This window comes from Emydura macquarii, unplaced genomic scaffold (genome assembly GCF_026122565.2).
Source record: "Emydura macquarii macquarii isolate MOO-44397 ecotype Brisbane River unplaced genomic scaffold, CSIRO-AGI_Emac_v2 contig_1230, whole genome shotgun sequence".
Classification (NCBI taxonomy): Eukaryota; Metazoa; Chordata; order Testudines; family Chelidae; genus Emydura; species Emydura macquarii.
In genome coordinates this window covers 11,368,481-11,394,008 of record NW_027131367.1, presented here as the reverse complement: position 1 = coordinate 11,394,008, position 25,528 = coordinate 11,368,481, and the positions used below count along the sequence as shown (strand labels likewise).

Here is a 25,528-nt window from a genome sequence, read left to right as displayed (position 1 = left end):
TACTAGGTCTGTTAACTGGCTCTGGGGTAAAACTTTTGTATTATTCTTTTCTTTAACCATTACCGTCTCTTCCAGACAATTGAGAGCTTTGCAGCTCAGGAAAAGCAAATGGAAGTGTGTGAAGTCTGTGGAGCCTTTTTAATAGTAGGAGATGCACAGTCCAGGGTGGATGACCACTTGATGGGAAAACAGCACATGGGTTATGCCAAAATTAAAGCTACTGTAGAAGAATTAAAAGTGAGTATAACTTTCATAATTAAAGGTAAACTTAATTTATTTCTATATAAACTATTTAAGAACCAGATCATTAGCAGAATGCATACATATATAAACTCAGGTTCTCAAAATCCATTTTTTGGCAGCCAAGCATTTGACAGCATTGAATTATTTGGTATTTAAAGGTGAAAGGTAATTTTAACAGTGGCACTTAGGCTCTGAACTGCCTAGGTCACTTTTGAAAATGGGACTCAAACACCTAAATCACTTTTATGCTTTTGAATATTTTACCCAAAGTACCAAGCAAAAAATGAAAATCAAATTAAGCCTGGATTTTTGTGCTGAATTCCCCCATTAACCAGGCTGCTAAATCATTCAACATAAAATGTTTTCTCAGTAACTTTTTAAAGAAATTTTCTTTTTTGGTGAAATGCTCTTGGTATATTTCCTGGTTCACACTAGTATATCCCAGTGTGCAGCATCTTGAATGTTACAAATAAAATAATTAAAGTATTCACTGGAATGAGTTAATTAAAATATTCTGTGTTCATTCTTCAGGGACAGCCAACAGACAGTTGGGTGTGGTTCTTCCTTATAGCCAGAACAGAATATTGTGATCAGCTTTTTTGAAATATATGAGAACATTGTAAAAATATCTTATGTCTACTCAGGGAAGTACTATACCAAAACATTTAGATTGGTATAAAATAACTACGACAAGGGAATCTTCATGCCTAACAGTCTATGTATAATAGCCAATTTATGAGGAGAGTTGTTCATATGTTTTCATAATGTGCTAATTACATACTAACATAGATTCCCTGACATTAGCAGGGTGTTATTGGACACTTGAAATCAATATAATGCCAAGCAATTGGAGAGGCACTATGGAACTGTAGTCCTTGAGTTGGCATTAGGCCCTTGAGAACGGAAGCTAAGCTCTACTGGAACCGAACTCTGCTGAGTTTGAGCTCCCAACAGTTTAGCATCATCCTGGTGAAATTTAGGAGTGTCACGTGACTGGAGTCTGAAATATATATCCAACTTTAGTTAACTGAGTGTTTGTTTGTTTTGAGTTCAGAAAATTTGGGGATGCACTATTAAAATATTTTAAAATGAGACGTCATTTTTCCCTTTTCATAGGTTAAATGTTTTGGGAGGAATGTTTAAATGGAGTAGAATCCTAGAGTGTTCAGTTAGGCCAGGTCTACACTACAAACTCACATCAGTATAACTGTCACTCAGGGATGTGAGAAATCCACGTCCCCTGAGCGAGACAGTTATAGTGACCTAACCCCCGATGTAGACAGCACTATGTCAATGGGAGAGCTTCTCCCATGAGCATAATGGCACCTTCACTAAGGTCCTGCAGCAGTGTGTGCTGCAGTGTTTTAAGTGTAGGCCTGTCCTTATCTTGTGTTTTTGTACTGTCATTATCCTTTATTATATACATCTGCTTTAATAAAAATAAATTTAAGAAAGGAAGTAACTTCAAAGAAATTTATAGTGACTTCTGAAAAGTATTCAAGGTAGATCTTAAGGGTTCTGTTGTCAGAACTGCAATATAATTATATTTCCTATCCCACTTAGAGCTTCTTCACAAATCCCTTAGTTTTTATCCTTTTCTTTTTGCAAGGACTATTTGGTGGGGGCCCCAAGTCTTTTTTTTTTTTTTTTTTTTTTTTCTTTAATGTTAAATTTTAGGTACTGCCCAGGTGAATGAACAACTTGGTGAACTTGTCCAGTTGACTTGTAGTACTGCTGTTAAGCAGGTTATGTTTTGGTTTGACTATTAAGTGTAACCCATTCAAATCTAATATGCCTCTTCACCCTTTTATTACATAAATTAGGTTTAATGATGCTGAATAGTTTCTTCTGAATAAATTTTATCTTCATTAAATCCTTGCTGTGAACACTTCCTTTTTGTAAGGAAAAGTTAAGAAAAAGAACTGAAGAACCTGAACGTGACGACAAGTTAAAAAAAGAGAAACAAGAGCGAGAAGAGAGAGAAAAAGAGAGGGAGCGTGAAAGAGAGGAGAGGGAAAGGAAGAGACGACGCGAGGAAGAAGAAAAGGAAAAAGAGAGGGCTCGTGACAGAGAAAGACGTAAGAGAAGTCGTTCCCGTAGCAGACATTCAAGCAGAACATCTGACAGAAGATGCAGTCGGTCACGGGACCACAAAAGATCAAGAAGCAGAGAGAGAAGGCGAAGCAGGTACCTCAGTTTGGGACCATTGACTTTTCAAGTGAATATATAATGGTATTCCATGCACATGAGAACCTCTAATCTGTACCATTTCAGGCTACTGTACCTATAAAGGAATGGTTGCTATCAAGAATTTTGTTGGCCGATCAAGACAAGGACCTTTGCATAATGCATAATGGTATGAGGACAGTGGAAGTGCACTGACCCCCTGGCAAGGGGTGGTGTTGCATGGAGTGTCTGCAATAGAGGAATATAACAGGGTAGCACAAAGGGAGAATGGGGGGGGAGAATGAAGGAATGCAAGTAGCCCCTTGTATGTGCAGTGTACTTGGCCTACAGAAGCAACAGAGGCCTTGTGTACACTTACGGTGGTGTGTAGGTACAGGCACTACATGTGTAGCTACATACCACAGTGAAAGGCAGGCTGCATCCACACTTGTCACTGTGATTTGTAGCTACATGTGGCAGTGAAAGGCTCCAGCAGGAGGGAGGCAGCGAGGAAGGCAGCGAGGAAAGGCCAGAGCCTTTTGCTGCAGCAGAGACAGACTCCTGCAGTGGGATGCTGCACTGCTAAAAAAGCAGTGTAGAAGTAGGAGGCAATACTTTGGTATGCAGACAGCTGCCATGTAGGATATATACCCTCAGGTTCAGGTGTGTAGGGGGCTCTGCTCAACTCACCTGACCTGAGTCATGCCCACTATCTACGCTGTTGTTTATACCCATGCTAGCTGGGTATGTAGTGGGTGTAATTTACATTCCACCTTCAGTGTAGATGTACCTAAAGTGTTGCAACCGTTTAGTGGTTTATAACTGCAAAATGACCACCTTGATATCTGTTTTTATTTGTGTACTGTATCAGTACAATCTCATTCAAAAACAAAATATTTTATTATAATTCATGTCCAACACTGAATACATATTTCAAAAATAAAAACCTAATTTTGCATGACTAAAAATTAAGCAATAAGTGAGCCAACACAGGAGGTTCATTCAAACCAGTGAACAAAATATGGCTTTGGACAGTTGATCTAAAACATGGAATCAGTTAGAGAAAACTCTAGGAATCGTCACTCTGGATCAAACTGCTCGTTTATCAGGTGCAGTATAACCTCTCCAGAGGTGGACAATTCTTGCTGTTTCAAAGGACGAATCAAAAGAGAAACTGTCCTGTATTAAAACTCACCTCCATATTGAAAGTGGATGAAAACACTGTGATTTTATATATGTTGATGTAAGCGTGATAGTTGACGTATGCTTCCATCATAAAGTTTTAAGTGTTAATCTTTTTAAAGCTCTGATTTAAAAATCAGTATTAGTTTTTCCTGATGATTATTTCCTGTAGCTGTGGATATTTGAATAAATGAAGAAGGTAGAGAGAGGTGGACAGAGAGCTTGTTAAGTATTGACAAATGTTCATGGAAGGAAAGAGTTTATAAGAAAAGCTTGCTATTCTTAATAAATACGAAACCTTTTCTGATAAACTGGCATTAGAGCAGAATGGTAATCTAATGACAAACTACTTAAGATTTTTTTTTTTTTTTGAGTTGTAAACGCCAGCTGATATTTTCTATCTCTTTCAACTACCTCTAAATGTAAGGAGTCGAGATCGACGAAGAAGCAGAAGCCATGATAGATCAGAAAGAAAACATAGGTCTCGCAGTCGGGACAGGAGACGATCAAAAAGTCGGGATCGGAAATCATACAAGCACAGAAGCAAAAGCAGAGATAGAGAACAAGACAGGAAATCTAAAGAAAAAGGTTAGTTTGTGTGAGATCTTAAGACTTGCAGAACAGATGTTACCACAAGGCCTCCTATTCTTTCAATCAGAGACTGAAAGATTCTCCTAGGATCCCTTCAGAGATTTGTAAGCAGCCTGGAGTTGTCGCTGTTACATGATTTTGAGGGACTCTACCCTTTTTCTTTGTCTCCTCCTCACAAAATCTGTGTTTATCTACTTACCTAGTATTGTAACCTTCAAACAAAAGCACACTACTATAAGTTTTCAAAGGAACCCACAATGATTTTAGCCTGTTGTGACACCTATTGGCTGTTTGGCTTTGGAAAAACCCACACGTCTCACCCTAACTCCTTAAATATATTTGATTACGTCTTCTGTTGCTGCCCTTAGAAGTCAGTTCTCCTTGTTATCCTTGGACACTCCTGTAAATCTTTTAACCAGCTTCCCTCATTGGTATGTATTATGTTTTGGGTTTTTTAGCTGGACAGTTATAAGACATCTTCATTTTCTGTACACATCAGTCCTATCCTCTTAATTTTCTCTGTCTAATGAACATAACCTTAATTTCCCCTAACTTCTGAGACCTTTCAGCATCCTGGCCTGTACCATCTTAGGTTGTGATTTCCATCAGCTTTCATAAATGAAGCAAGATATGTCAATACTTTTATGGGGGATCTCAAAGAAACACTAAACTGTTCCTCAGAATTATGTTTTATGGCAATACATGCTATGCAGAGTAAATTAAATTAATTTTTAGAAGGTGGTTCTCTTCCCTTTGAGTTAGTACGGATCTAGTGCTCCACCACAGTCTGTTGTTAGGTTGTGCTATGCTGCCAGAGGTTCCATCATCCATATAAGATGTAAAACGGGTCGTGACTGCCTGTGAACATGAAAGATCCCATAGTCCTTTTCGTAATAAAGGTGTTAATCCCCATATCCTGGCTAAATTCCCATTTTTAATTTTCTCTGCAAATTCATTTGGATATATTATTCGCTTCCTGACCTAAATCATTTTGGGTTGCTGTGTGCTTTCAAACAGCTGAAATATTTCACATTAGAGATGGCTTCAGTTCAGTAGTGGGTAAAATTATTCCTGTATATCTATAAAGTACTTCAAGGTCATCTGGGGCAAAAGGTGCAACATAAATATGGATTATACGATAGCCTATTTTTCCATTTGTTCAGTAGACTCTCAGTAGATTGGTTCCCAAAATATGGATAACACTTCAGATGTTATCTTGACTGACTTTTTTTCTAGGCCAATATAACTTTTCTGATTTATAGTGTGATTCATTTCATTATTTGGTTTCCTCTGCAAACCTGTACGCTTTGTTGCTTGCTTGTTCACTGTTGCACAAAGTCAGATCTAATGCCAGTCCTGTGAATACCCACTTGTAACATTTTCCCACCTAATATGTCTATTTACCATTTCTTTGTTATAAAATAGATTTTTGGGTATTCAGTTGGGGGTGTCCTCTTTAATCCTTCACTAATATTGTTTGTGTATGTATGCATACATATAACTTTATGCGGTAGTTGCTCAAATTATTTCCATTATTGAGGTCTCAATTAGGTTTATAGCTTTCCAGTTCTTTTCTTGATCCTTTGATAAATAGGGGTGTAGCAATTTCATTAAGTTAAATTTTCTTTCTGGTTATCTTTTGGTTTGCTATTTATTACCTCCTTCCTCCTGGACTGAGATCAAGGTCTTTTCAGCTCTTGGTAATCTTAGTGATGAAATACCAGATTTAGGGAAATAAATTATCTGTTCAGTAAACCATCATAGTATTAATAACTGACTAGGGCTGTGGAACAAGGCTATAACGCTAATGGTGTGTGGTTTTTCTACCAGAGGGATAAACACACTCTAAAATCTAGAAGGAATTCTGTGTAGCTGCAGAGAGCAGGGAAGCTTATTTTGCTTCAAGATAAAAAGTTTCAAATTTCACTGTACCCCCAGTTTTGCAAGACTTGCGTTACATTTGTCCATTATGGGCAGGGTACTTCAGTAATTAGCTCTGAAGGGCCAAGCAACAGGTTGCAATACATAGAGACACTGTTAATGTGATCCCACTAATCAGTGCTCATTTCTTGGACCCAGAAATGGCACGCCATCATCTCTAGCTGCACGCCATCTTTTGCTATGTTCCTTAACAATTTTTGAAGAAATCATCATGTCATTGTTGCATTTCTTCCTGCGAGTCTGCAAATACCTGAAGATTTTGCATCCTGTATTTGCAGTGTTCATGAGCATAGTGCAGAGCTGTGCAGTTTCCATGCTTCTGTCAGAGATGGCAAATGCCAAAAAGTGCCATGTTGGCTTGTGAGATTTTAAAAGATGTGAAAATTATGGAATGGCAAAAGTTGCATGCTAGGAACTTGACTCCTATCTCCCAGAGATCCCTGCATGACTCATTTCTACCCCACAACACCTTTTGAAAATTTCCCAAAAACCATCATGCTGCATGGTGGTGCATGGCACAGTGGCACACCTTTCATTGACACAAGCACTCCTGGTGAATGCGCACAGCACTAATGCAAGCATCTGAGTATGCATATATTTGAGTGCTATACTAATATATGATAAGTGTATGCCAACACAACTTTCATCAACCAAAGGTTTTAGTGTAGACATGGCCTTAGTCTACTTTGTGTGTGTGTGCACGGAGATTGTTCTGGATGCTAAGATTCCTGCACCTTCAGTTCTTACTCTTTTTTTGTGACTTAACAGTTACTTTCATAGCCATGGGTCAGCATTTTAAAGTGATCAGCAAAGGTTGGCTGAAAATAATACTTACATAGAGTGCCTTTCATCTTGAAATCTCAAATCATTTTACAAACATTAATTAACCCTCCACAGCACTGATGATTTTTGAAGCTGGGTGTAAACTCAGGCACAAGTTGACAGGCTTTTACTCAGTGTTATACAATAAATCAGTGCCTGAGTTTCGACTAGAACCCAGAAGCCCTGACTTCCAGTTCCCTAATTTCTGTACCACAGAGTCACTAAGATTCTGAAAGAAGAAGAAAGTTGCATTTAAAATTTGAGACAACTGGTTCTTTCTTGGTCAAACAAATCTGAGTTATACATTTCCTTGTTCCTCTGAAAGACATGACATAACCATTACAAACATAGGTCGAAAGTTAGCTTACTCTAAACTGTAGGTATGCAACTACTTGCAGAGGAGTTTCTTTGCCTCTAAACTATAAGACTGACTTTGAAGAAATTAAACTAATTTATAGGTATAGATGGAGTTGGTCAAAAACCTTAAATTTTAAAAAATAGTTTCCATTTTCATGAGCTTCCATTCTCCAACCCACCTTCATCAGGCGGGTTGATATTGAAATATTTGCTCACTTTCATTGGGTGGTTCACAAATTTAAAAAAACCCAATAAAAAGTTAGTCTGTGAGAGTGATGTGTCCAATGTTCAAGTTTAGCAATATAATTCAGTTATTACTACAAAAAAATTGACTACTGATGATCTGTTTAATTCAGTGTGTGCTTTCCATGAACATCAAGTAACTTGCGTTTTAATGGTAAGAATTTACATGGGAAAGCAAGCTTCAGTTGCCAGTGTGAATATTCATCCAGAAATATTTGTGCATCCAATCAGTCAAGAAACAACCAGTATTAAATGATCTTACATGATCAGTCACAACTAATCAACATAAATCAGATAGGGAGCCTACAAAAGTCTAGAGAACTATTTGTGATCTATCCACAGTAAAAATAAATAAATACTGTCAAATTTTGAATAACTGTGTTGAAGGAACTTACTTTGTCTGCTTGAAGGTATCACAGGTGCAGAAGGAAGCTAAACTCATTACAGATTGTTACAAATACTTGCTCAACTCTAGTTAGTTCTTCAGGCCCTCGAAGATGTGGGTTCTTTGTATAGTTTCATCTTTCTTACCACAGGGTAGTAATGTTTATATTTCCCCCAAAAAGTTCTTTCCTATCTATCCAAACCTCCCAAAAACTGCGCACACTACACATCCAAGGGACTATTATGATCTACCATATCTACATAGGACAGGAGATAAGATTATTGGACTGACTACTAGTCCTCTGCAAGGAAACATGAATTCTGTTCCATACTGATCTATGTGTGCATCAGAGATACCTCCTATAAGGCACAAAGACTTTTCAACAAGATCAGTTAGAATGCAATCTGCGCAGTTACAACACTGAGGGCAGACAAATATGCAATGTTATCAAGACTTCTTCAGTTAGCTATCTGGACATCACTAAATGCTTTTTTCAAGCACTATAGGCAGGATATGCTTTTTCAGTTCCAGTGTTCTTTAGGCAGTTGTCCTGCCTCGTGGGTTTGGTTTTGGCTATTTTTTCTTGCTGTCCTACTGTTGTGCAAAACTTTCTCTGTGTAGGGATACTACTTCTCTCTCAAAACTTAACTTTTCCCTTCTGTCTTTTGAAGTATAGAATTGCTATGCCACTCCAGATGTTCCACCTTAGAAATAGCTTTCTTGGAAGTTAACTTTTTATGTTTTTTGGTTCCCAGATACTTGCATATTAATCCATCTGAGGGAGAGTCACAGTTCTTATTCTATATGCTGACTTCCACGGGTTTGTTTTTTCAGTCTCCAGGCAGAAGGTTAACCCTGTGGTTTGAAGTGATACAGGTTAAACTAGTATTTTTTTGTTTTATATTTATGATTATTCATTTTATAGACAATATGGATTTTAATCTTCAGCTGTAAATATGTGAATATTTTTTTCCAGTGCTTTCCCTGGAAATTTTTTCTGTTTCTGTTACATTTCCTTCACTCTACCAGATAAATTTATATTTTCTCTTCCTCAACAGTTTTCAGCAATATACCCAATTCTTTATTCATCAGTTACTCTTCTAGTTCTTGAAGAAACAGATCCATCCCATCAATCTGTTACTCTTTTGTTTTGTAAAATAGTGCCTTTATATCTCTAGCAGTCTTTCATGGTTTTGTGAGTGAATTGAATGACTTTAAAGGAGAGGAATTAATAATATATCTCAGACAAGCATTTGACCTATTGAGGTTGACTTTGGGGTATTCTCCTTGATCCGTATTTTAAACCTAGCTACCTTATGGTTGCTTGTTTTCCTGGATGTTCATTTACTTTCTTCTCTCTGCAACCATGGTTAATAACAGACTGAGTAGTAGTGCCTTATTATCCCTTCATTCCTTTCTGGTTCCCTTTTCAAGAACCAAGTTTAATAATTAGTGCATAACCTCCCTTGGTACACAGATAACACAGAGACAAAAATCTGTTGAGGGCATAACACTGAATCCAGTGGTAAGTAAGAAAGCCAAGTAGTCATGAAGAACATCCACATATTTCACTTTTTTCCCAATTTATATATCCCAAGGTAAAGCTGAGTAATTGTTACACTATTGTTATGCTGTCCTTACTTCTTTTCACCACTTTTAATTTTGCTTCTCGTTATCTTGCCCTCTTCGATGTAGTAATCTAAAGCCTCTGCTGATAACTGACTTTCTGTTTCCAATTTGTGGTTGTCCCACCTCCTATGTTCCACTCCTCGTATGTGCAGTGTGTTTTACTTTGAAATCCATGGTTAATGTCTTCTTTCATGGCAGAAAAGAGGGCATCTGATGATAAAAAAAGTAGTATGAAGTCCAGTAGTCGAGAAAAACAGAGTGAAGACAGAAATGCAGACTCGAAGGAGAGTGATACTAAGAATGAGGTCAATGGGACCAGTGAAGACATTAAATCTGAAGGTGACACTCAGTCCAATTAAAACTGATCTGATATGACCTCAGATCAGACAGAGGTAAGTGCATTATTTCAAACTTTGATTAGGGCTTTTTGTTACTGTTTAACAGTGCAGCGTAAGTATGCACAGATGAAGATGGAACTAAGCCAAGTAAGAAGACATACTAAAGCACCTTCTGAAGGAAAAGACAGTGTAGTCCTGCAAAACATTTTGAGGTACATTGTTTTGTCTCAGCTATTTTGTAGCAGACTCGTGCCCCCATTAGTGTGCCTCTTTGGAACATATTTGTAATATAGTCTCCATAGAAAATTTAATTATCTTTTTTTATTTTTTATTTTTAGGGATTTTGTCGTTTTTTTAAAAAGTTGAACTGTTTTTGTATTTAAGTCCATATTGTGTTGGTACATCAGCAGAAACATTTGCTTTAATACTTAATATTTCTGAGGCACATGTTGGACTACTTTGTTTTTATATAAACTGCTAGTATTTCTTTGTCAAGGATGTTTCTAGTTTTTTTTGCTTTATTGCCTTGCATTCTAATGCAGTTTGTTCTGTAACTCGAGAGCCAGTAGCATTGGATTGATGGAAGTGTAGGGTTTATGAATTATTGCAGCTGACTACCATACCTCACACAGCGTTGGTGTTGTGAGCGGCCCATGAAAAGCCAAATTAAAAATCAAGGATTCAGTCAAACTAAGCAGGTACTCATGCCAGGTACTCCTTTCTCTACCCACATCCATGTTTGAATGCTGTTGCCTGTAATCTTTAAGCTTACTGTTGTGTTTTTATTTACAAGAAAGTGAAAAGGATTTGTGTATTGTGTGAAAACTGTAAATCTGATGTTAACAGAATGGAATTTTCTTTCAACTGTGTGTAGGGATGCAGTGCTGCCCAGAATTAGATATCTTTAAAGAGTTTTAAATGCAATAAATACTACATAATAATCGCCTTGTTACATTCAATGCAATTCAAGTCTTTAAGAGGTATGTGTTTAATATTTCCTACTGTGTAGGAGAATTTGCAGTCAGCCATAGTACAGAGCAGTATAATGGCTGATTCCAGACTTGTAAGGCAAATATAAATATAAAGGCAGATGCCTAAAACTTTAAATATTACATGGCAAGAATGTGTGCTGACAATTCTGATTAGTATGAAGAAACGAAACATTAGGAAATACAAATATTGTATTTAAAAAAAACTTTAAAAGTTTTTCCATTCTTGACCTAACTTAAGCATACATAAATGATTTTTGATGTATTCCTAAAATAAGGAGCTAACATTGGAGAAGACAGCTGATAAATTAGTTACTTGCAATATAAACTATTAGTATAGTTCCAGTATTTATGCTGTGAACTCTTAAACACTTAAAGTTTGATCATTAGACAATTAAGATTGCATTATTGCTTTTGGAGCCCCTGACTTTCAATGTTGACGTTTTAATAGAGTAAGATGACAGCTAACAACTGGGCCAATATTTAGGAATGGCAAACTAACCTTGCTTTACATTGTCTAATTGTTTGCTTTCCCAAAATTTTGCATTATAGGACTACCACGTGAAGAGTCTGCGAAGAATCCGGAAGACAGCTTACAATGAAGATCTGCTTTAAAATGAGGTGAAAGAAAGCTGTAGTGGCATAGAAAAATATAAAGTTCAGTTAGAATTTTTTTTTAATAAAATTAATTCAGGACTGGTGAATTACCTCCCAGAGTGCAGAGGGATGAGTTAATAGCATACATGCCACTGAGAATATAAGTCCTGTATCATTTTTTTTCTTTAAGACTTTTTAAGATAAGAAACAAACATAACCTGAACCCATGGCTTGCTCAGTGTTTATTTGCAAGGTTTCATTCTTGGACTTTGAAACACAAGAATAAATGTTTAGTATTTGTGTGAATTAAACTAAATTGAATCCCATTTTTACAACTAGGCTCTATCTAGCTGCTTGATATACCAGAAATGGAAATAAAGTATCTTTGAATTTCTGTTACAAATTTGATTGTCTATCATTAAACATTAGTATTAAATACACTTTTTTCCTAATAAATCTATTATGTCTTCAAACTTAGTCTATTAATTTGGCTTTTATGGATGTTTGTTAGCTTATTCAGTTGGTATTTGCTTTTGATTCCTCCAGTTAGTCTCATGTTTTAAAACTGAGCTGACCACCTTCATCAAACTCGTGGCCCGTTATTGAACTGATACACATCACCAGAAGTGGCATGATTTTTGCCATGTATTTTCTTAGCAGTCCAAACACAGAATCACAGAACAAAGAAACTACTGCAGTTCTCTCTCTAATAAGGTTCATATCCAACATTTTTGGGAAATCTTTGATTTTTCCTCTTTATACACACCGTTTTAATGCCAGCCCTTCATAATAAAGAATGAAGCTTTGAACACAAATCTAGGATTCTTTTTACCTAAAGTGGGTGGTAAAGAATAGGATCACTGAGGGGCTGAGATCTGTGTTTCTCTCATCCTGTTTTGGGTAAGTTCAGTTCTAGAATTGCTTTAAATTTTTGGAGCAGTCAAGTAGAGATGTTGGTGCAGATACTTGTTCTCTAAGGCACCACACTGACTTCAGACTTGCATGCTAATAGCAGTTAAAATACTTCATTAGAGAGTGGTTATAATTAGCAAGTGCATGTAATTTGTATATTAAAGCAATTGTAAATGTGTTCATTTCATTCCCCTCAAGCTTTCGTGTGATACTTTTATTGTATTAAAGGATAGCTTAACTGATCAAATAATGAGTGCTTTTTGAAAGAAATGCATTAAAAGAAACATTTTGCAGCATTACACTCTTCAAAATGAAGTGACAAAAGGTAATATGGGGGCTTTGGCAATATCAGACATTTCCTTCATGTTAGTTGTATGTATCTTGGCTTTGAACACTGATTATGAAGGAATGATAAATGTTTTTATTAAAATCTCTGGCTTAAGAGATGTTAATATGATGTCTTTTCCTTTCAACAATTTCAGCTGGCTTTATGCCTTTTTAAGCACATTACATATGGAGAAATTAAACAATGGAAGGCTGATTGTTGCTTGTATGTGAGTTTTACACCACATTTTGATTCTGTGGATCAGATCTTACAAAAGCAGTGTCTCTTCATACTGATATTTGCCCTTGTGCACAGATTTTGGGGGGGGGGGGATCTTCTCTAGTAAACATTGTTTTAAAAGGTAGGCTTTTCACACATTTGAGTGCTATATGCAGTTGCACACAGAATTTAACAGTTGGGGGGAGTGATAATTAGAGACATTTAAGCTATCTTAGCATTTATGTCAAATGGATTTTCTCTGTCCTCAGAAATTAGAGATCTTGCTTGAGTTGAAAATGTCATTCGGGTATTCGGTTGAAACTGTTGAGGTGCTGCTCCAATCTGTCCTACCCATTCAGTGCATGTGCCCTCACTGTTAATTAGTAGCATTTTATATGTTGCACTTTACATATTTTATTTTGCATAGGTATAAATGACTAAACAAGGTGCAAGACAGTGGAGAATCAGGCCTAGATGAGCTAGGCCTTGAAGAGATAACTAAGAAGGGATGACAGAGGTGTAGAAAATCATGAGGGAGCTGGAGAAAGTGAATAAAGTATTAACCCCTTCACTTAATACAAGAACTAGGAGGAGTCACCCAATGGAATTAAGACAGCAGGTTTAAAAGGAAGTATTTCATCTGGCAATGAGTTCTAGTTTAGGAAGATGTTAAAAGGCCAAAAAGAATGAGATATTTTCTTCTAAAATGGAAGATAGGTCCATCACTGGTTAGCCAAGACAGTCAGGGATGTAACCCTGTGCTCAGGCTGGCCCTAGCCTCTGATTTCCAGAAGCTGGGAGTGTATGGAGGATGGCTCATGCAGTGATTACCTGTTCTGTCCATTCCCTCTGAAGCAGCTGGTGGTAATGGTCACTTTTGGAAGACAGGATATGGGCCTAGGTGGACTTTTAGTGTAACCACAGTATAGTTGTTCTTGTGTGTAGGAAGAGCTGTTACTGAAAGCCTATTTGTGAAGACTTAGCTGTCAATTCATTTACCTCCTCCTGGTCCCTTTTCTGCAGTAGTGGCTGATTGTACAATGGCAAATGTCACTTGTTTAGCAGTCTGCATTTTAAACACCTGGAGCTGAATTGGGTGCAAACTCTTCCTTCTAGAAAAAGTAAAGCTCAGTCAATGTTAATCTAAGCTGCTGTTTGAATATCTGGTACAGTATACCAAAGACAAGATGCATAAACAGCCTCTTTCCTCAGCTGCTCTGACCTAAGACCATACATGTTTAGTGTTAAATACTCATTATTAATGGACTTTTGAAGTGCTGCCTTTAGAAACTGAGGTTTAGGATTAAAAACAAAAATCTTTAAAAGTATAATTTCAATACAAATTGGTAATGCAATAAAAAAAGGTCCTTGGAAGACATTTAAACGCTTCAGATTTCATAGATAGTCTTTATTAGTTAAAGAACAAATTCATCATTAACATAAGTTAGTGGGCTTTAAATTTTATCAAACTTCATAAAACATACAAAAATATTTCTCTGAATGCATAGATTTGCTCAGTTACCAGCACTTTATTCTTACAGTCAGTATCAAGTTAACACATAGTTGTTGAACTAGAGGAAATAAAGCTTTTAAAACTAGAATCACTCCCATTGCTTGTTAGTTGCTGGACAATTGTTACATTGTCATTTTTACATATTTTCCTACCCCTTAACCACAGGAGCTCCAACTCTAAATATTCAATTTTGAACTACTCCCCCCCCCCACTGGTTTAGCATATACTTTGAAATAACCCCTGCATCACAGGGGTGGGTGCACCAGATATAGCAAGTACGTAAACCAAATTCTCACCTCAAGCAGAATCAGCTCTGGCTAAGTACTGATGGCAGTAGGGGCCTCTGAATTGAGGAGTTGAATCAGGCCTTAAGAGTTAGTTCAGCCACTATGTGTGGACAGAAAGGCAGGACAGAGCCAAGTACTGTCAGTCTGCCCCCTGGTGCTCAGCATCTTTTACTTAAACGGGCCAGAAGGTTTAGTCAACTGCTGCATATAGTCAGAGGGTTTCATTGGCAGTCATTTGTTAGTTGTAGGGTGGAGGGGTAGGGAAAGAACCTAGAATGCAGTAATCAATGTTGAAGCAGTTAAGCAAAAAATCCCAGTGATGAAAAGTGCTAGTAACCAACTCATTTTTATGTTTTAGATTTTATCTGTCGTGTTGCAAAACAACTTGCTATTGTCTTTCTTGTCAAACTCAGAAGTGTTTACTTAATATAAACCAATACGTGCCATCAGTTGTACTTCTTTTGAAAACATTGGTCAAAAAGAGCAGCAGCTACTGCAACAGGAAGCTATACCCTAGGGAATGTATTTTACACTATGTCATTTCCACTCACTGTAGTCAGAAAAAAATCCCTACTGTGTTAGCTGTGATTGTAGCTAATTAAAATCAAGTTCTTGGGCTAGTCACTATTTAAAGGCAGCTGCTCTATTATAGTTTAATAAAGAAATGGTGTTGGAAAGGGAATCAATTAATCTAAGTATTAAACATCTCCTACTAGTGACTTTTAAGTGATAAGAAAGGCCAGCTTTCCTAGTCAGCCTGGAGTTGCCAGTTCTGGTTTCTTTGCACATGAGCCCACTCTTCATGTTTCAGGGTAGCCTAGTTTTTCAAGAGCTGCTGGAGACTAGTACTCCCAGCAACAAAGGGCAGCCTCCTTGGGGAAAAAAGAATGCTTTAAAACATGATGATACATGTGTTAAAATTCACACTGCCCAGGATCCAACTATAGACAATTATTAAGCAATCTTGCGCTGAAAAATTAAGAGCTCAAGTTACTTAAATACAACTTTTTAACATTGCTATAAAGCATCCAGAAACATTATTTGAAACTGGCTGAAGTTTCTGATACCATTTATGTGACACCAGTTCATGCTCTAGTTGTCAGTTTAGGTGTATATGTTAATTGCTACTCTTTCCATTCACATATTCCCTTAAGTGAGTTTGGCTATGCAAGAGCAGACTTGCCTCTGGCGTTTAGATATTTTCACCTCTCAACAACAATTATTTCCTAATAGTCTGCTCCTGCTGCACAGGCAGCTGACTTTAACCCAGCTTCGCTGACCTGTTAGTATTTTTTAAATCTCTTCTAGGATGCTAACGAAACATTAAAGCACTATTAGAATCATAGGGAATGGTTGCCAAGTGGACAAGTTAGTCAATGAATTATTTTATAAGTTTATCTGTTTTAAAAAGCAAGTGACACCCACAATTTTTTTTAAATATACAGTCAAACATGGCAGATGCCTTTTAAGCACTAGCGCATATGTAACTTTCATTTGCTTTGATGAGCTAGTATACTTGTTCAACACTGCAACTAAGATTTATTTTAGAAAAATCACTTTAAGAATATTAAAAATTAGCCTAAGCTTTAATAAAAGTTATTAAAAGTTTGTTCAGTTGAGTCATTTTATTTTGGAGAAGGGAAATGAAGGTGTTTAAGTAAACATCAATGGCAGTTTGACATCTGGGGACCTGCTTTTAGCAAGTTTTCCCTGTGTGGTTGTTTTACAACAATGAATGACTTCTGGGGACTATTTTGAGCAGTAAATACCACTGCTCTGGAAGACTTAGGACAGTTGTAAGAGACTCAATGAGCCTGGTACTGTGCATAGTAATCAGACAGCTAAACTCCACTCCCAAATATGGATTCGAGACTTTCTTAATAGACAGTGTTTAAGGAGGGAGAAAGCAGTGCAAAATCAAGTTCTTGAAGACAGTAGTGCAAACCTTTAAACTTCATCAGTTCACTTAAAATTTTGGTGACAAAGAAACTGCACCCTGAAGAGACTGAGAAACAAGGACAATCTTTATATTTTCAGGGGGCAACAATTTTGCCACAAACCATAAGTTCAAATTAATAATTTATACAAAAAATACATTTATAGATCTCTAACTCTTTTCCAGGAAGGTTTAATGGGACAAAAAGAGAGCTGGGGATATTCAAAAAAGTCTACACTTTTCATGCCAACAGCTGACTGGTATCATTCTAATGCCAAATACAACCAATAACCTTTATTGACTTGTATCTGAAGCATGTTGGGTAAGTAGACAATTTGAAGTATCCTTTATCTCAATACAGTATTACGTTAAAAAAAACAGGAGATAGTAAATATTAAAGATCTACTATTATTAGTTAAAATATTAATCCTAAGAATAACAAGATTTCACACAATCCACTGCTTCAGAAGACAGCAGCATATAATTAGGTTCTCAAATTCTAGAAAGTTCAGTAAGTCAGCTTTGATGCTTTACTATTGTAGCAAGACCTCTCTGTCAATGTTGATGCAGCATTTCTAGAAGAGTTGTCGCTTTTCACTAGAACCAGCTCCAGTTCTTGAAAATCCTGAAGTCTTGCAACATCTTTGTCCTTAAAAGTATGAAAACAAAAAAAGCAAAAATGTCTACAAATGTATTTACCATTAATGTGTATAAATAAGGTCAAGCCTGTGAAAGCAAAAACATTAACCAAATGCCAGATACAATTTTAACCAACAAGGTAAGTAAGTACCATTTTTTTCTAGTAACAGAAGAGTCACAATTTCTTTTGCTCTATGATGGAATTCCCTCAATATCTTGGGATGACTTTTCCATTCTTAAAATATCCAATATTTGTACTTTCTGAATTAAGCAGTAATAGGCTCTGACCAGAACATTGCTAAGAAGGTCAGTACATGTGTCAGATTAACAAAAGCATGCAGACCAGGCCAGTTGATTTCAGACACAGAACCACTAGAGCTGTGTTGTCTGCACACAAAGGCATGTTTACACTGATAAGGTACCCTTATAAATTATTTACAACAAAAGCTGAGGTAGAGGATTTCCTCTTCTTCCCCACCCCCAAAAGATACTTCCATTTCCATATACTAATGACATGTTAAAGGGATAAACATACACATTGTGTATATTCAGTCTTATGTTTCAAATATCTGGCAACTGTAAGTCCCTGTGATTTCACATGCTTTGGGAGTTTAAAAACAACATATTCACTTTGATAAAAATAAATGCTTTTTACTAGATTGTGATGAAACTGCATCATTTCCATCCTATGTAACTTTTCTTTGGGCCTGAATACTTAAAACATTATGTGGTATTCCAGTGTAACTCTGGATTCTAAAGTCTGTAGCTGATCTTTGTACTCCAGAGTCCATGATAACAGAGAAATAAAAAATGAATAATACTCGATTAGCAATTAAATATGAAAGTTCCTCTTACCTTTCTTACCAACGTATTTGGTAACTTTCTAATCTTCTCCACTTGCTCTGGATTAATGCCCAATTCACAGCAACTGACTCTGAGCAGATCTTGATAGGTCAGTTCTTGTCGGTCTAATTCAATCTCAATGAAGTCATTTTCCCTAAGGTTCTGAATTCTTACCTTAAGCACCAGTTCTAGTAAAAAAAAAATCATGTAGGAGGAGCTATGATAAAATAATCTTACAAAGAAAAATAATCAGCATTATACATTGAAACTGAGGGACAATTTATATTTGATGTTTTATTTATAGTTGATGTTTTTAAGCTGCTGCTTGACAAAGCCCTGGCTGGGATGATTTAGCTGAGATTAGTCCTGCTTTGACTAGATGACCTCCTGAGGTCCCTTCCAACTCTAATTATGATTCTATGATTTGATTATTTAAACTCAGATTTTGTTGGCACAATGTCAGAGTCACTCTGACAAGGATTTAAACCTGTAATGCACATATAAAGTCCGCTAACCACATCCCTACAATGAAGGAATCAACCCAAAACTCCAGAGGAAGCATTAAAATGATGTGGGCATATTAACAAAAAAAATATGTGCAATATTCCAAAAACCTCTGTATCAGAAGTGATCCTCCCTGTGAATTTAGTGCTCGGGATATTACAGAGATGTACAAATACGACTGTAATGGGAGCCATATAAGTACCATGATCTCTGGAATCCTTCCTCACAGATCAGGTACAGCAGAGACAAGTACAGTGCAAACTTATTAACACGACCCCGCCTCAATTCTTAAGATAGAGGGACCACTTCAGGGGGCGAGAAAGTAGTTGAGATGCCATGGCCTAGTCAGTCTTTGACCTTTCTGTCGTGCCAGTTTTGTGAGATGGACACCTGTCCATCAGACAGAGCCATGTTGCAAAGCCTCTGAAGAGTTAATCTGAAGAGAAAACAGAAAAATTTTCATAGATTTCAATCGCAAATTTTCTCATACCTTTGTGGCTGCATGGACCCTCACTAACGTCTGGGGCTTGCACAGGCCCAAGGGTCTGCCAGTATGGAGCAACTTGCAGGATCAGGAGCTCAGGCTGGATCTGACTCAGCAACTCCAGTGAAGAAAATCTGCATATCCCTTTATCTGAGCTCTCGTAGCTACCAAAAATGCTGAATCAGTTTGCACATGTTCTTAGCTGACAACATCAGGCGTCTGTGGTATATTTGGGTCTACAATGAGCAATTGGACTTTGGTGATGGGTAACAGGACTGGTTTGGAATAAAATGTCTATTTTGGGGGTTCTAACAATTCAGTTTATGGCTGAAATAGGACTTAAAACAGATTTTTCTGACTAAACACAAACAGCCGCACAGCTTCGTCATGATGTTATAGTGACATAAAATCTATTCCACTTCTGAGAGCAAATAGGATGTATGTCATTATCTGCATTCTGGTCAGTTCCACTAGCATAATTTAAGAATAGCACCACTGGTTCACATCAGTGTTACAGAACAGACGCAGTATGACTAATGAAGGGTTTCATTTCAACAGCAATGAAATTTACTGGAAAAAAATCAGAAAAGCACTAGGGGATGTAAAGGAACCTCAGAAGCTAAATTCTGTTACTAAGGATTTGTCTACATACAAAATAATCTGGAATCAATCAGGGTGTGAATTTGAAGTGGGTTAACTCTTACTCCAGCTTTTTTGGAATAACTCCCCTCTGTAGACAAGCCCTATGTTGCAAATTGCATTAGTTTGCAAGAGTTATAACACCTTGTATCATATTTGGCAGGGTTTGTGATTTTTAACTTGTTTAGGTTTTAGACTGGAATCTCTCCAGCAGCGGAAAAACAGATTTAATTGTCTGTAACATACAACAATTATTCTATTTAGATGGGTGAGGAGAGCATTTTAAATAGAGAGGGAATAGATCGCTCTCTGCCACTATACCGTCCCTTTGACCATCCCTCAACATTTCTACCTCCACTCCAAAAGGCTGGAGAGAGATTGAGAGCAGCATGAAACACACCCTCATTTCAGCTCCGAACTAGTGATGCAAATGTAGTGCAGTAGCAAGATGCACAATCTTGGAAAATTACACTTCGTTACCTTGAATATTATATGGAAAAGTTCCGGTGAAGAAAAGGGGCTGAAATGTCGGTGCAGCCCCAGTATATGAGCCATTCTGTTGCTGAGGTACGGGCTGTTTAGATGCTATTGGAGAAAACAGGCCTTTCTTATGAGACATGGATGGCTGACAAATGGGACCATTCTGGACTCTAGGTTTTGGATATTCTGACATGATGGCTGCTGATGGTGTGGGCTGGCCTTCCTTAGAGTCTAGTGCCGGAAAACCATCTTCACTGTGTGATGACGTGGATGTGCTTACGCTTTCGACCTGAGTTGCTGATGAACAAGGACTAGTTGTTTCACACAGAGAAACAAAAGAGTTGGAAGTGCTTTCATTCTGGGATGCTGTTGGGATGGCTGGAATGCTGCTGCTTTCTTTACTGTAAACATAAGGGAAGGATGGATTGGCCAAATAGTTTGCAACAATTGGCAAGTTTAAGTCTTTCACTTCTTGAAATTCATTTTCCTCCACTTCAAGGTAAGTTGAGAGAAAGAGAGAGAGAAAAAGAGAGAACCTGTTACTTAAATATTACTATCTTCCCCCATTCAAATATAAAAGTAGAGTTTTCCTACCATGTCTCACAAAATTACTTCATCTTGCAAAAATCATAAGAAGTGCACCACTGTAGCTTGAGCCTATGGGCACTTGGAAGTGTGGCAAAATGCCAGAGATGTGAAGTGAAAGAAAAGAATAAAAATGAAGGAGGAAAGGAATTTTACTACACACTGAGCTGCAAGCCAAAAAACAAAGCCAAAGAAAAATAATTAAACAGAGTAAACAAAAGCAGATGCCAGTGATGCCTTTAAATATAGCAATGCCAGTTCACCATCTCTGAAAGGATGTAGATTGAGAAACAGTTTCTTGGGTAAATCTTAGTTCTGACATGATTTTTAAAAAAACCATTTAAAATAATTGGTTTTCACAGATGCCAGCAAAGGAAGTGGAACTGTTTTCACAGTTAATGGGGGTTCAATATAGGGCCCAATCCTGCAGTCCTCACAATCTATTGCAACAAATGGGAATTTTGCTTGAATAAGAACTGCAGCAGTAAACCCATTACCAATAACTGCCAAGACAGCCCCAAAAAGATGTTCTCAATTATCTGTGTATGCACAGCTAAATTAGTTGAGGAGGGTGAAAGTGACACATACCCCATAACTGGCAAGTGAGGCACTAGGCACCTAAAGTCCTTTAAAAATCTGGGCACGAATGATTAGTGCCCAGAGAAACATACTAGGCAGGAATTAGATGGGGGTTCATTTCCCTCGGACATGTCAGCCTGCACTCTCCAAAGGCAGAATCCAAGTCATATTGTCCTACTCTGTGTGTAATAGATGTAGGTTTTCACCCAGAAAGAAAAACGAGTTTTTGAAGATTATTCCAATCTCACAAATTACTGTGAAAATAGTAATGGTAACCTGTACTTAGCTGCACAGGTATTTTACACAGTAGTCATGCAGTTATTACACACTCTTTGTGGATTGTCAAAGTTAGTCTGAATTTAAGAGGCCTATTCCCCATTCAAATATCATTAACATATACAAACACTCCTACTGAAAGTTACAAAAGGTGAAGTCACTATGGTAGAGAAATACTGGACTCAATCAGACATAGTTGCACCATTTCTTAGAGCATTCATATCTAATGTTGTGCTTGCTTCTCAACACGTGGCATAAACTTTTTAAATATACTAACGTGTTTTGTCAAGTATATGGACAGGATTAAGTTTTACTTCCAAGAAGTCATAACAAAGCTATGAAATTCTGAAAAGCCATAGCTCCTAAAATGTAGCAGTTGTTTCTGTATATAATGGATTTGTAAAACTTTTGGTTCAGCTTGACCAGGTCTATTTGAACATATATAAAAGCCTTTAGCTTGAGGCTTGATCCAGCTCCATTTATATCAATGGAAACACTTCAATTGGAGTTGGAAAAGCAGTTTCATTCTGAGTACTGTAGCTAAAAGAGAACTCTAAGGGCTTATCTACACAAGGAAATTTAGTGATATACTGGTATAATTATATTTATTAGTATGCCTCCCTGTGTGTACACACTTTTAAATCCAGAATAAGAGTACCTTTTTCCAGTTTAGCTTATGTCACTTTCACTACAGTGGTATAATCATTGCAATAAATTTCCCCATGTAGCCAAGCCCTAAGAAAGCATGTCCTGGGCAAGAGTGGAGATTTTGAACTGAGGTTGGCAACTGTCAGTTTATAGCATCATAGTAAAAAAGTAAAATAGGTTTATCTACTAGTGAAATAATAACCATACTAAACTACTCTGAAGATGCTATGAGGAAATACATCACCTTTGAACCTGAATGTGTCATGCAAATCAAATAGCATACAGTCTCTTACCCTCTCTGTCTCCTTTCTATAGGAGGGCCATATAGACCTACTCTGCCTCAGTCAGGCTTTGCTTGACATAAAACATTCTTGCACTGATTTACATGGGAGCATGACTGAGGCCTAAGTAACTTGCCCAAAGTGAATCAGTATCAGAACCAGGAGTAGAATTCAGGAGTCCTGTTTCCCAACAATATCTTACAACGTATTAGAATGCATTTACAACTATCTACAAGGCACTAGGTACATGCACTCGGAAGATCAAAAGAAGTTAAACATATTTACCTACATGGGGTATAATCTTTTAAAATCTCATATACACAGTAAGTTATAAAAAGGGCACACTCCATCTAAAAAATTTTTAAAAACCGATAACTGAATTGGAAGAGCAATACTTTTTTACTCACTTTCAAAAGAGTTAACTCATAAAATTCACTGCCAGGGTGACATTTTACATGACAAGTTTCGTCTTAGCACAAAACATGTTCACAGAAAAGATATAAACCCTAGAAAAACCTGCAACCCTTCCTTACATGAACTGTGCCACTGAAGTCAGTGGAACCACTTGTATGAGTAAGCATTGCTGGTGTGACTCAAGGAATGGACCGGACCCTGTCTTTATAAGGGAAATGCTGACAACCTATTGAACTAGAAATAACGAGATACAAAGAGCAAATATTTTAGAATAAATGGCAAAATATGCAAGTTGTACCTCCCATAATCTTCCTGAGCTCTTTCTTTGACGTTAACTGGGCTGCCAGTTCTCCTTTAGCTGTGAGAATCTCCTTATCAGCACCAGCATCTACCAGACAAGAGACCACTTCAGCATGGTTCCGTTTGCACGCCCAGTGCAAACAAGTCCTGTGTGCAAAAGAAATATTCGTGACTCAAAGTTCCTGTGAGCTATACCCCGATCACAAAATCCAGAGTTCTAAACCACTTTGTGCCACCAATAATAATTCATTTGCCTGAAGTTGCATGTAGAATAAGGATGACTTAGGAGACACCAGAGTTGCTTCCACATTTACATTGAAAACATGTCAGTTGTAAATTCCTTGGAACAGGGACTTCCTTTACCTTGAACTAACAGTGTACACTGACTGAGTACACTGTCAGTGCTAAACAAACAAAAACACTTCATGCCATTAACAAAATATAGCGTTGGTGGCCCCTGTACTTGAGCAATGTTAATTGTTACACAATATAGTGTGATAGAAATTAGACAGGAGACTTAGTATAGCTCTGTAAAGACCTGGACTAAAATGTTCAAAAACAAGTGCCTCCTAAGTCCATATTTAGGCATCTAAATGAGTGGCCCAATTTTATATATTCATAGATTTTAAGGCCAGAAGGGACCATAGATCAACAGGTCTGACTTTCTGTGTCTCACAGGCCATTCGATTTCAGCCAGGTACCTCCTGTGCTAAGTCCAAAACGGGTTTGATTAAAGCCAATCTTCCAAACAGGTATCCAGAGTTGAAAACATCAAGAGATGGAGAATCCACCGCTTCTCTGGGTAGTTCACTTCTGTGGATAAGCACCCACACTGTTAAAAATTGGTACCTCAGGTCCCGACTGTTGGGTCTTCTCATGCCCTTTTCCATTACAAACTGTCTTTCCCCCCAAAAAACTACTGGGCATCGTGCAGCTCCCAACAAAGTCAATGGGCGATGAAAAGTCTGGCTACTGACAGACACCAAATACGCGCTCAGGGACCTCACTTTTGAAAACACTGGCCCAGCGTTTTATTACAGTTCAGTGCCACGCTTCCCGTCTACACAGACAAACCCCGAGCCCTCATATTCCAGACCAGGGCAGTCACAGGGCAGACAGCCTGGCGCCAGGCCCGCAGGCTGCAGTCACTCGCTCTGTTCACAGCCACGCTCGGCTCTCACACGGCAGATCTCGAAGCACGGTGCACAAAGGGGAGCGATCCCATCCCCCCAGCTCACAGACCGGGCGAGCGGGCCACAGGGCGCTGAGCTGCCGCTTGCTCCCCAGGTCACGCAGCCCGCGTCTCCGCAGCGCCGGCCCAGCGCTCTCGCCACTAGGCCACGCTTCCCTCCCTTGCGCGGAGCGGAGCCTGTCGCCGCAGCACGTCCCCCACAGCCCCCGGGCGGGAGTCAGGCAGCCGCTGCCGGGGCTGCAGAGCCGCGGGGCGGGTACGTGCCCCTTGGAACAAGGCACCGGCCCTTCCAAAGGGCTGGGGGCTCCTCGCCCGCCCCCACCCGCCGCTCGGGGCGGCACGTACCAGCCGTTGATCTCGTTTCGGGAGTTGACGTCCACCCCCAGCCGCAGCAGCCTCTGCACCTCCTCCAGGTCCCCCAGCGCGGCCGCTTCCCTCAGCCGCTCCTGCAGCCCCCTCTCCTCCATCTCCTCCCGCGGCCTGGACCAGGGACCCCCCCCCCCTCGCCAGGCCGCCGCCTCCCGGCCCAGAGAACCCTCCACACACCCCGGGCGGGGACCGCCAGTGCCCGGCCCCTGTGCCCGGCCCCCTGGCCCTGCCCTCGCCTCGGCGGGCCCTAGTCTCAGTGACACTCCGCGCCTGGCCCGTTAGTTCCTACCCCGGGCCCAGCCGCGCCTGCCGCCTGCGGAGGGAGGGAAGGAGGGAGCATGGCGGAGGAACGAAGGGGGGCCTGGGGGGTGGGGATGAGCAGGGTGATTTCTGACCCCACGGCCAGGCTGGTGCTGAGGCAGCCAGCAGATTTCAAGGAGAAACACCAAACACCATGAAACTTGACACGCCCTGCCCCTCTCCCCAGGCTGTGACATTTGGAAGGAGGGCGATTTTCAACATTTGGACCCAGCTCCTCAAAGGTGTTCAGGCCCCTAACTCCGGTGGGGAAGATGGGGGACTTTACTCCTTGTCCTATGAAGGAGGTGATATTAAAACTG

At 38.8% G+C, this 25,528-nt stretch overlaps 2 protein-coding genes across 7 annotated transcripts in view; one reads left to right on the top strand and one right to left on the bottom strand.

Moving 5' to 3' along the window:
* Window positions 1-12,829, top strand: part of LUC7L3 (LUC7 like 3 pre-mRNA splicing factor) — a 29,447-nt gene extending 16,618 nt beyond the window's left edge. The window contains exons 7-13 of one of the 6 annotated variants that reach the window (XM_067547468.1): window positions 76-237; window positions 2,147-2,430; window positions 4,019-4,179; window positions 9,758-9,898; window positions 10,004-10,109; window positions 10,530-10,595; window positions 11,439-12,829. In XM_067547468.1, the coding sequence (XP_067403569.1) occupies window positions 76-237; window positions 2,147-2,430; window positions 4,019-4,179; window positions 9,758-9,898; window positions 10,004-10,109; window positions 10,530-10,554 (879 nt within the window). In that variant the 3' untranslated portion in view covers window positions 10,555-10,595; window positions 11,439-12,829. Of the gene's footprint in view, window positions 1-75; window positions 238-2,146; window positions 2,431-2,517; window positions 2,896-4,018; window positions 4,180-9,757; window positions 9,952-10,003 lie in introns of those variants that run through there. The other 5 variants (XM_067547469.1, XM_067547467.1, XM_067547466.1 and 2 more) reach the window with 5 other exon arrangements.
* A 1,497-nt stretch (window positions 12,830-14,326) lies between these two features.
* On the bottom strand, window positions 14,327-25,116 carry LOC137152660 (ankyrin repeat domain-containing protein 40-like). Its single transcript, XM_067547465.1, has 5 exons — window positions 24,885-25,116; window positions 23,346-23,494; window positions 20,265-20,756; window positions 18,170-18,345; window positions 14,327-17,324 (listed from the first exon to the last, which is right to left on the bottom strand). Exons 1-5 carry the CDS (start codon window positions 25,004-25,006, stop codon window positions 17,184-17,186), a joined length of 1,080 nt encoding a protein of 359 aa, XP_067403566.1. The 5' UTR covers window positions 25,007-25,116; the 3' UTR covers window positions 14,327-17,183.
* Window positions 25,117-25,528: the final 412 nt, after the last annotated feature.

Excerpts from the sequence above, each read along its gene's own strand:
- LOC137152660 (XM_067547465.1), bottom strand. The coding sequence starts at position 25,006 with ATGGAGGAGAGGGGGCTGCAGGAGCGGCTGAGGGAAGCGGCCGCGCTG. Across the intron at positions 23,495-24,884 it reads CGAAACGAGATCAACGGCTG|GACTTGTTTGCACTGGGCGT; the intron begins GTACGTGCCGCC and ends TTTTGCACACAG. Across the intron at positions 18,346-20,264 it reads TTTTCCATATAATATTCAAG|AACTGGTGCTTAAGGTAAGA; the intron begins GTAACGAAGTGT and ends TTTTTTTACTAG.